The sequence below is a fragment of the Chlorocebus sabaeus genome, chromosome 6 (genome assembly GCF_047675955.1).
Source record: "Chlorocebus sabaeus isolate Y175 chromosome 6, mChlSab1.0.hap1, whole genome shotgun sequence".
Taxonomy (NCBI): domain Eukaryota; kingdom Metazoa; phylum Chordata; class Mammalia; order Primates; family Cercopithecidae; genus Chlorocebus; species Chlorocebus sabaeus.
Genome location: NC_132909.1, coordinates 44,360,417 through 44,370,394, shown reverse-complemented (window position 1 = coordinate 44,370,394; position 9,978 = coordinate 44,360,417). Strand labels below are relative to the sequence as shown.

Sequence of the window (9,978 nt, the reverse complement as noted above, 5' to 3'; positions counted from 1 at the left end):
GACCTGGCGCGCTGGTGGGTTAGAAGCGGAATTCTGCTGGATTCTGGCGCAAACTGCGGGCTGGAGGCCCTAGCCGCCGGGTCGCAGCGGCCTAGCATGGGAGGGGAGGGGCGGGGCGGGGCGGGGGAGGGGCCGCACCGGGATCCAGATGTTCGGGGTCCGCCAGGCACAGCCGCGCCTGATTAAGCCACGTGGGGGCCGGCCCGGGGCAGCTGAGATGAAAGCGCGGCCGCAGGCCGGGGGAGGGGGTGCGCCAGGCCCCCACCCGGGACAACCTCCTCCCGGGCCGGAACCTGAGCCGCCCTCTGACCCGCCGACCCTGCGAGGCTGTCGCCCCGTCTGCAGGGGCGGAGCGTAGGTGGGGGACCCGCGGGCGGCTGCGCGGCTCTGCAGGCACCTGCGCCAGGCATGCCAGCGAAAGCGGCGGCATCTTTGCAGAGGATCCGGGTTTAGAGGGGCGTCCCCACTCCCGTGCCTGGCGGAAAGGAAGCTGGGGGTACCCCCTAACCCGAGATTCGACTCCTGGGGCTACAGTCCATCGCCCTGGGGTGTGATGGTTATGGAGGTCAGAAGTGTCGCTATTTGCCCCGTTTTCCCACGAGAATTAGAAATGTTAGCATCTCCCCCTCCCCTCCTGAGCATACCTCTGTGTTCCCTCCCACTAAGCCCCAGCCCAGGGGTCTCCAGCCTTGCGGAGATAGGGCCAGATCCCCTAGGTCAGTGGATCAGGGCTGGGCCAGAGGCAGGCGAGGTTGAAGGAGAAAGGGAGGGGCTCAGAGGGCTTCCCGGAGGAGGCAAACTGCGCACAAGTTGTCTCCTTTCTAACCTGGGTGTCAAAGGAGAAGATGCCAGGCTTCAGCTGCCAGGTCCTGCGACCCTCACCTTCCTCCCTCTCCCTTCCCTGGTTGGACTCCAGCCCCATCGCCCTCCCTCCTCCTGCAACAAGCTCTTCGCCTCAGGATCCTCGCTGACCCTTGTAGCCTGGACACCTCTTTCTCCTCTTTCCCGCGTGGTAGGCGCACACATCGCCTTCTCCTCCAGGCTTTCTACTCTCCTCGACATCCCTGGCCAATAGCCCCCTCCATCCCATCCCCCTATATATTTCCTTTTGGCACCAAGCGCCAGCAGAGATCCACCCCCCCCACCGTGGGCACCAGGGAGGTGTCCTGGGATCCCCGCGATGGGATAGACAGTGGGGGCCGTGATGCACCTGCCCTGCCCGACCCGCACCCCGCGGGTGCCGCAGCTCGGCTCCCCCGCCCGCTCTCCGCATCTCCCACCCCCCCTTCCCAGGCTGCCTCGCTCGGGTGACGTCAGCGCCCCGGTCCCCGCCGCAGCCGCTGCATCCTCCGTGCCCGGCCTGAGCCGGAGTCCCCCGCAACCCCCGCGTTCCGCCCGGCCATGGCTGCGGTGGCACTGGTGCCACTGCCGCTGCTGCTGCTGCTGCTGCTGCTGTTGGCATCGCCGCCCGCCGCCTCCGCGCCGTCCGCCCGCGATCCCTTCGCCCCCCAGCTCGGTGACACGCAGAACTGCCAGCTGCGGTGCCGCGACCGCGACCTCGGCCCGCGGCCCTCGCAGGTGAGGCGCGTGCGGTGCCAGGTGCCAGCGGGGGACGCGTGATCTCTCCGAAGGGGGAGGCGTTGGGATGGGCTTATCTTGGATGACAGCAGGAGACTTTGGTGGTGGTGGGGTATCCCTGGGGAGGTAGGGGTCGGGAATGCGGAGATTCCTCCGGTGGAGGACGGGATGGGGTTCCCTCTGATGGGGAAGGGCTTGGGGATGCAGGTCCTTGTGATAAAGGGCTGATACCACCTCTCGGGCTCCCTCCACACACTGCTGCGTAAGGACCCTCCAGCACCCAACCCCCAGCTCCCTCAGGCCTGACGGTCCCCCCACCTCACTCTTCCTCCACATCGTCTTCCCTCCCCACTCAGAGCTACAGCCCCTGCTCATATCACCACTCCCCAGGATTCAAGCCTGATCTGAGTGTGACCAAAACCCCCTCCTGTGAGCCTCCCCCTCCTCCTCCAGGTCTGAGAATCTTTCTCCATCTCTCCCCTCCTCCCTGGAGCCTGGTTGGGGGAAGGCTCATTTCTCTCCACCTTCACTGTCCAGTTCTCTTCTCAAGCTCCCTCCCCATCTCCCTCCTCAGAGCTAAGAGCCCCCACTATTTGTAGCCTCTCCCAACTTCATCTCCATCTAGCTAGATTTGGTGGGGAGCGGGGAAGCCTTCCCCTGCCTCTCCTGAATGCTCCAGTCCCCCCACCCTCCTCCCACCCCTCCCCATGACTTAAGCTCCGTGTCCCACCCTCCCCCAGGCGGGGCTGGAGGGCGCCTCGGAGTCTCCCTATGACAGAGCTGTTCTGATCAGCGCTTGCGAGCGTGGCTGCCGCCTCTTCTCCATCTGCCGATTCGTGGCCAGGAGCTCCAAGCCTAATGCCACCCAAACTGAGTGTGAAGCAGGTGAGGGCCCGCCGGCAGGGTGTACCAGGGTGGGAAGAGGTGACCTGGGAAGGGCCGTCCCCAGTCACCCCCTCCCACTTCCCACAGCCTGCGTGGAAGCCTATGTGAAGGAGGCAGAGCAGCAGGCCTGTAGCCATGGCTGCTGGAGCCAGCCTGCGGAGCCTGAGCCGGAGCAGAAGGTGGGCCTCTGACTGCGCCTGGGTCCCTTTTCCCAGTACTCCCCCCTGCTTGACCCCATGGGTAATCTTCATTCAAAAGCAGAGACTCTGCCAGACTCTGCGTTCTTTACCAGGCCTGCCGGGCAACCCCCATCCAGCCCCGTCATGTCTCCAGCCTTAGTTGTCATCTCTGTGACATGCAACAGTGCCCCCCATGCCCCACCACCTTTTGAGGAATAAGTGGCAGAAAACAGCCACCGTTTATCAAATATCTGTCCTGGTTCGAGCCTGACTTCAACCTGTCCCAAATGTCTTTGTGTCTCTCGGAGGCACCAGGGACAATGTCACCCCCATTTAGTGTCCAGGGGGCAACCTCCCAGGTCATACACAGGGCTGTGCAAGGGGTGAGATTTGAAGCCACCAGGGCTGTGGCCACTCCTCACCTCACTCATCTTAGGCACCCCCTTCCCCTGTGATTAGCTGGTGGTCACTGTCACCTGGAGGGGCTCAGAACTGCGACTCAGAGTGGAGCAGCCTTGCCTTGTGAGCATGCACACGCTGCCTTGTGGGAGAAATAATAACGGCTCGTCGATGTAGTCCAAACAATGCTGCATCAGGGGAAACTGAGGCACAGAAAGTCATGTAGCATAGCCAGAGACCTAGGGGCTGGGACTCTGCAGAAAGCCCTTTTACCATTTCTCCCATTTTTCCTCCACCCCTTCCCAGCTTTCACTGCTGTTCAGAAAAGCTCACTGCACTGTCAGCCCTTCCGATTCAGAGCTCCCTCTTTTTCGTTTTGTTTTGTTTTGTTTTGTTTTGTGTTTTGTTTCGAGATGAAGTCTTGCTCTGTTGCCCAGCCTGGAGTGCAGTGACACAATCTCGGCTCACTGCAGCCTCCGCCTCCCTGGTTCATGTGGTTCTCCTGACTCAGCCTCCTTTGTAGCTGAGATTACAGGCACCCACCACTACAATCGGCTAATTTTTGTATTTTTAGTAGAGACAGGGTTTCATCATGTTGGCCAGGCTGATCTTGAACTCCTGACCTCAAGTGATCTTCCCACGTTGGCCTCCCAAAGTGCTGGGATTACAGGCGTGAGCCACCATGCCTGGCCATTAGAGCTCTGTCTTGACGCTGTCAAAATAAGAATAATGAGGATGATGATATTTTTAGTCATAGGGACTACTACGCATTAAGTGCCTGTGCTGTGCCAGGCACTTGGCAGGCATCCTCTAGTTGAAATTTCATGGCTACTCCATGAGGGAAGAGAATGGTACACATTTTAGGGCTCAGAGAGCACAATCCACTTCCCTAAGGGTACACAGGAAGCCAACTGCCACGCTGAGATCTGTGTTCACTGTAAGAAGTCCAATTGGCTCAAATCACTTAGCCACATCCAATCCAAGTGAATTCTCCCAGCTCCCCTCCTGTTAGTTTATTTATTCATTTATTTATTTGAGATGGAGTCTCACTGTTTCACCCAGGCTAGAGTTCAGTGGTATGATCTTGGCTTACTGCAACCTCTGCCTCCCGGATTCAAGTAAATCTCATGCCTCAGCCTCCCGGGTAGCTGAGATTTCAGGCGTGCACCATCATGCCTGGCTAATTTGTGTATTTTTAGTAGAGACAGGGTTTCGCCATGTTGTCCAGGCTGGTCTCGAACTTCTGGCCTCAAGTGATCTGCCTGCCTTGGCCTTCCAAAGTGCTGGGAATTACAGGCATGAGCCACCGCACCCTGCCCCCTCCCATCATTGGTTAATACCCTATTTTGGTGCCATCTTTGTGTCTTGGACCTTTTTTCATCAGAGAACGGTCCTGGAGGCTCCAAGTGGGGCCCTCTCCCTCTTGGACTTGTTTTCCACCCTCTGCAATGACCTCGTCAACTCAGCCCAGGGATTTGTCTCCTCCACCTGGACATACTACTTGCAGACTGACAATGGGAAGGTGGTGGTGTTTCAGGTGAGACCCCTGACAGGGGCCATGCCACAGTGGCAGATGGGTGGGCAGGGTAAGAAGCTGGGATGCATTTACTCTTGGCTCATGAGATGCAAAGTCCACAGTGGGTGAGCTTCAGGCACAGCTGGATCCAGGGGCTCAGTGTTGCACTCCATGCCTTGACTCTGCTTTCTTCTGTGATGGCTTCATTCCCAGGCATTTACTTCCTCTTGGCAGTAAAGTGGATGCCAGAGGCTCTAGGTCATAAACACTTTGGTTTTTTTTTTTTTTTTTTTTTTGAGATGGAGTCTCATTCTTGGTGCAATGGCATGATTTCAGCCCACTGCAACCTCTGCCTCCCAGGTTCAAGTGATTCTCCTGCCTCAGCCTCCCACCTCAGCCTCCTGAGTAGCTGGGATTACCGGTGGCCACCACCACACCTGCCTAATTTTTGTATTTTTAATAGAGATGGGTTTCCACCATGTTGGTCAGGCTGGTCTCGAACTCCTGACCTCAGGTGATTTACCCGCCTCAGCCTCCCAAAGTACTGGGATTACAGGCGTCAGCCACTGCGCCCAGCCCCATCTGGGGTTTTAACTGAGCTGGGATTTACTCTGATTGGCCCTGGATGGATCATATGATCATCTCTCAGGCAATCCACTGGCTTGGTCTGGATCATGTTCCTACTTCCAGAGCTAAAGGATGGGGTTAAGGCAAATGGAGGAGTCCATGAAAGCAGAAAACAACATTCCTGACATCAAGCCCACAGCGCATGGGATGGTGTCCTCTCTACTGTCTCCCCAGGAGAACTGGGTATCAGCTGGGCGTGGGACATGGCAGTCACAGAGGGTCTGCCTGGGCCCAGGAATGCTGTTCTCACAGGCCTCTCTGTGCTGTCTTGTTCCCGGCCCAGACCCAGCCCGTAGTGGAGAGCCTCGGCTTCCAGGGGAGCCGTCTGCAGCGCGTGGAGGTGACCTGGCGAGGCTCCCACCCTGAAGCCCTGGAGGTGCACGTGGGTAAGGAGCAACCTAGACCAGTGTTCCTTCCATGGGTGACCCCACTGCCACAAGGAGTCTGCCTGGCAAGCAGACCCTCTAGGATTGGGATCTCCATCTCTCAAGTCCTGGGTTCTATGGCTCATCCCCCAGGGCTCCACGGCCCATCTCCCGGGGTTCCATGGTCCATCTCCCAGGGTTCCGTGGTCTACCTCCCAGGATTCCATGGTCCACCTCCCAGGGTTCCATGGTCCATCTCCCAGGGATCCATGGTCCACCTCCCAGGGTTCCATGGATTCGTCTCCTAGGGTCATCTCCTAGGGTCCATATCCCAGGGTTTCATGGGTTCATCTCTCAGGGTTCCATGGTTCATCCCCTAGGATTCTGCAGTTCATCTCCCAGGGTTCTGTGGTCCAACTCCCAGGGTTCTGTGGTTCATCCCCGAGGGTTCTGCAGTCCATCTCCCAGGGTTCCATGGTCCCTCTCTCAGCATTCTGTGGTCCATCTCCCAGGGCTCTGATCTCCATTCCAGGACTCCATGACCCAGGTCCTGACCTCCTCCCTCCTGGTCATGGTTATTGTGGCTGCTTGGCAAAAGACCTAGTGGTCGCTGAGTGGTAGCTGATCTCTCAGACCCTGTAGGCCCCCTGGACAAGGTGAGGAAGGCCAAGATCCGAGTCAAGACCAGCAGCAAGGCCAAGGTGGAGTCTGAAGAGCCGCAGGACAATGACTTCCTCAGTTGCATGTCCCGGTGGGTGGCAGGACCCTGGGGGTGGGAGGGGGGTGGGACTGGAGGTGCGGGTCTCCCTGGTCCCGGCCCGGGCAGCTGAGTGGTGCCTGCCGGGCGGGGCAGGCGCTCGGGTCTGCCTCGCTGGATCCTGGCCTGCTGCCTCTTCCTCTCCGTGCTGGTTATGCTGTGGCTGAGCTGCTCCACCCTGGTGACCGCGCCTGGCCAGCACCTCAAGTTCCAGGTGGGTGGGATCTGTGAATGGTGCTGGGCTGAGGGAGGGGATGGAGGCAGAGAGAGCTGCTTGCTGGCCCTGGATTTGGCCACCTGCTCCCACAGACACCAGGACCTCAGACTTTTTTTTTCTTTTTTTCATATATATATATGTATATTTTGAGACAGAGTCTAGCTCTGTCGCCCAGACTGGAGTGCAATGGCACCATCTCGGCTCACTGCAACACCCACCTCCCGGGTTCAAGCAATTCTGCTGCCTCAGCCTCCCCAGTAGCTGGGATTACAGGTGTGGGCCACCATGCCCAGCTAATTTTTGTATTTTTAGTAGAGATGGGGTTTCACCATGTTGGCCAGGCTGGTCTTGGACTCCTGACCTCAGGTGATCCATCCGCCTCAGCCTCTCAAAGTGCTGGGATTACAGATGTGAGCTACCACGCCCAGCCTACATATATATATACATATACATATATATACACACACACACACACACACATATATATATATATTTAAGACAGGATCTCACTCTTTCACCCAGGATAGAGTGCAGTGGTGCAATCACAGCTCACTGCAGCCTCGGCCTCCCTGGCTCAAGCGATTCTCCTGCCTCAGCCTCCTGAGTAGCTGGGACCACAGGCACTTGCCACCATGCCCCACTAATTTTTGTATTTTTTGTAGAGATGGGGACTGTGTTGCCCAGGCTGGTCTCAAACTCCTGGGCTCAAGCGATCCTCTCGCTTTGCCCTTCCAAAGTGCCAGGATGACAGGCATGAGCCAACTCACCCAGCCAGGACCTCAGACTTGCTGCATGACCTGGAGCCAGTTTCACTGCCCTTTGAATTGGCAGAAGAACCTCCACTCTTCTTCTGCTTTTTTTTTTTTTTGAGATGGAGTCTGTCTCTGTCACCAGGCTAGAGTGCAGCGGCACAATCTCGGCTTACTGCAACCTCTGCCTCCCGGGTTCAAGCAATTCTCCTGCCTCAGCCTCCCGAGGACTAGAGGCACACACCACCACACCTGGCTAATTTTTGTATTTTTAGTAGAGATGGGGTTTCACCATGTTGGCCAGGATGGTCTCGATCTCTTGACCTTATGATCCTCCCACCTCGGCCTCCCAAAGTGCTGGGATTACAGGCATGAGCCACTGCACCCAGCAGAACATCCACTCTTAGTTGGGGAGACAGGAAGTCAGAGGTGGCCACACTTCTGTGGTGTGGGCCTCACCTCTGTGGTGCCCAGGTATGTTGGTGACACCTCTGTGGTGCCCAGAGCCTGGGCAACATAGTGAAACCTAGTCACTACAAATAATTTAAAAATTAGCTAGACATGGCCAGGCACAGTGGCTCAAGCCTGTAATCCCAGCACTTTGGAAGGCCGAGGTGGGCGAATCACCTGAGGTTAGGAGATTGAGACCATCCTGGCTAACACATTGTTAAACCCCATCTCTACTAAAAATACAAAAAAATTAGCCGGGCGTGGTCACGGGCGCCTGTAGTCCCAGCTACTTGGGAGGCTGAGGCAGGAGAATGGTGTGAACCCGGGAGGCAGAGCTTGCAGTGAGCCGCGATCACGCCACTGCACTCCAGCCTGGGTGACAGAGAGGAGCACGACTCTGTCTCAAAAAAAAAAAAAAAAAAAAGAAAGAAAGAAAGAAAAGAAAACAAAAAATTAGCTAGACATGAAGGTGCATGTTTGTGATCCCAGCTACTTGGGAAGCTGAGATGGGAGGATCACTTGAGCCTGAGAGTTCAAAGCTGCAGTGAGCTGTGATGGCACCACCGCACTCCAACCTGGACAACAGAGCAAGACCCCGTCACACACACACACACACACACACACACACACACACACACACACAGAGTCCAGGTGGCTCACACCTGTAATCTCAGCACTTTGGGAGGCTGAGGTGGGCAGATCACTTCAGGTCAGGAGTTCGAGACCAGCCTGGCCAACATGGTGAAACCCTGTCTCTACTAATAATACAAAAATTAGCTGGGCGTGGTGACGTGCACCTGTAGTCCCAGTTACTCAGGAGGCTGAGAAAGGAGAATCCCTTGAACCCGGGAGGCGGAGGTTGCAGTGAGCCGAGATGGCGCCACTGCACTCCAGCCTGGGCGACAGAGAGAGGCTCTCAAAAAATAAAAATAAAAAAAATCAGAGGTGGGAAGGAGACTCGTCAGGGTCGGGGGCTTGGCTGCTCTGCTTCTCTCCACTTCCCTCCTCCCCTCTCTTCCTGCAGCCTCTGACCCTGGAGCAGCACAAGGGCTTCATGATTGAGCCTGATTGGCCCCTGTACCCTCCGCCGTCGCACGCCTATGAGGACAGCCCGCCACCCTACAAGCTGAAGCTGGACCTGACCAAGCTGTAGGCCTCCGCCGGCCCCATCATTGCTAACTGCAGGGGCCCCTCGGGCCTCACTTGCCCTGAGCCCAGAAGTCCAAGGGCAGGGTGGGTCCAGCCTTGAGCCCCTCCACCCCCAAATCTTTCCTCTCTTCCCAGTCCCACCCCTTGCCCCACAGAGTCCTGGGGACGCAGTGACCCAGCTGGGAGGAGGGTGGGATTGGGCGCTGGTTCTTCCTTGTCCCCGCTTTCTCCGGGGCTTGCTACTTTTTGTCTTCTATTGTGTGGCTTTCTCAGTATTTGAACCCCAGTCCTGTGTCGCCATCCTTTTTCCTTCTCTGTCCCCTCTCTGGGGGGGCTGAGGCCAAGGGGGAGCTGCATCTTGCTAAGGCTTCCCCCTTCTCCCCATCCCGATCTCCAGAGACCCAGCTTCCGAAAGATGGGGTGTGGGCATCTCCATGCCCTGACAGTGTGTGCCTGGGGCTTGTCTGGGGCTGGGGAGGAATAAACCATGTATATAAAAGAGTCTCAGGCTGAGCCTGCTTCTGTTCAGTTGCCTGTCTGCCCTTGGGGTGTGGCCCATGCATAGCTGTGACCCCTGCCGAGCAGGACCTTTCTGACATGGGAAAGTCCTGGAAACCCAGGTGGCACCAGGGACTGAAAGTAGCTGTCCCTCGGAAGGGCACTCCCTCTGCTCTAACTTCCCTGTGCTGAGAGTCACCCTCTCAGCTACAGATATACCTGGAAAACTGGCTTGTGGCCAGGCGCAGCGGCTCATGCCTGTAATCCCAGCACTTTAGGAGACCGAGGCAGGAGAATCACTGGAGCCCAGAAGTTCCAGACTGTCCTGGGCAACATAGCAAGTCTCCATCTGTACCAAAAAAAAAAAAAAAAAAAAGCATATATGTATATAATTAACTGGGTGTGTGTGGTGACTTGAGCCTGTGGTCCCAGCAACTCGGGAGGCTGAGGTGGGAGGATTGCTTGAGGCGGGGAGGTGGAGGCTGCAGTGAACTATGATTGCGCCACTGAACTCCAGCCTGGGTGACAGAGCATGACTCTGTCTCAAAAAAAAAAAAAAAAAAAAAAGGGCTTGTGCCACCCATCTGACAGGGGCAGTTCAGCGTCCCT

At 57.0% G+C, this 9,978-nt stretch overlaps 1 protein-coding gene across 1 annotated transcript; it reads left to right on the top strand.

The window, feature by feature from the left end:
- The first annotated feature begins 1,296 nt into the window (after window positions 1-1,296).
- Window positions 1,297-9,373, top strand: TMEM59L (transmembrane protein 59 like). The gene is made up of 8 exons (XM_007995825.3): window positions 1,297-1,578; window positions 2,319-2,463; window positions 2,551-2,642; window positions 4,426-4,578; window positions 5,468-5,570; window positions 6,183-6,300; window positions 6,403-6,520; window positions 8,747-9,373. The coding sequence occupies exons 1-8, from the start codon at window positions 1,402-1,404 to the stop codon at window positions 8,873-8,875; spliced, it is 1,035 nt and encodes a 344-aa protein (XP_007994016.2). The 5' UTR covers window positions 1,297-1,401; the 3' UTR covers window positions 8,876-9,373.
- The last annotated feature ends 605 nt before the right edge of the window (window positions 9,374-9,978 follow it).

Excerpts from the sequence above, each read along its gene's own strand:
- TMEM59L (XM_007995825.3), top strand. The coding sequence starts at position 1,402 with ATGGCTGCGGTGGCACTGGTGCCACTGCCGCTGCTGCTGCTGCTGCTG. Across the intron at positions 2,464-2,550 it reads CCAAACTGAGTGTGAAGCAG|CCTGCGTGGAAGCCTATGTG; the intron begins GTGAGGGCCCGC and ends CACTTCCCACAG. Across the intron at positions 6,521-8,746 it reads GCCAGCACCTCAAGTTCCAG|CCTCTGACCCTGGAGCAGCA; the intron begins GTGGGTGGGATC and ends CTCTTCCTGCAG.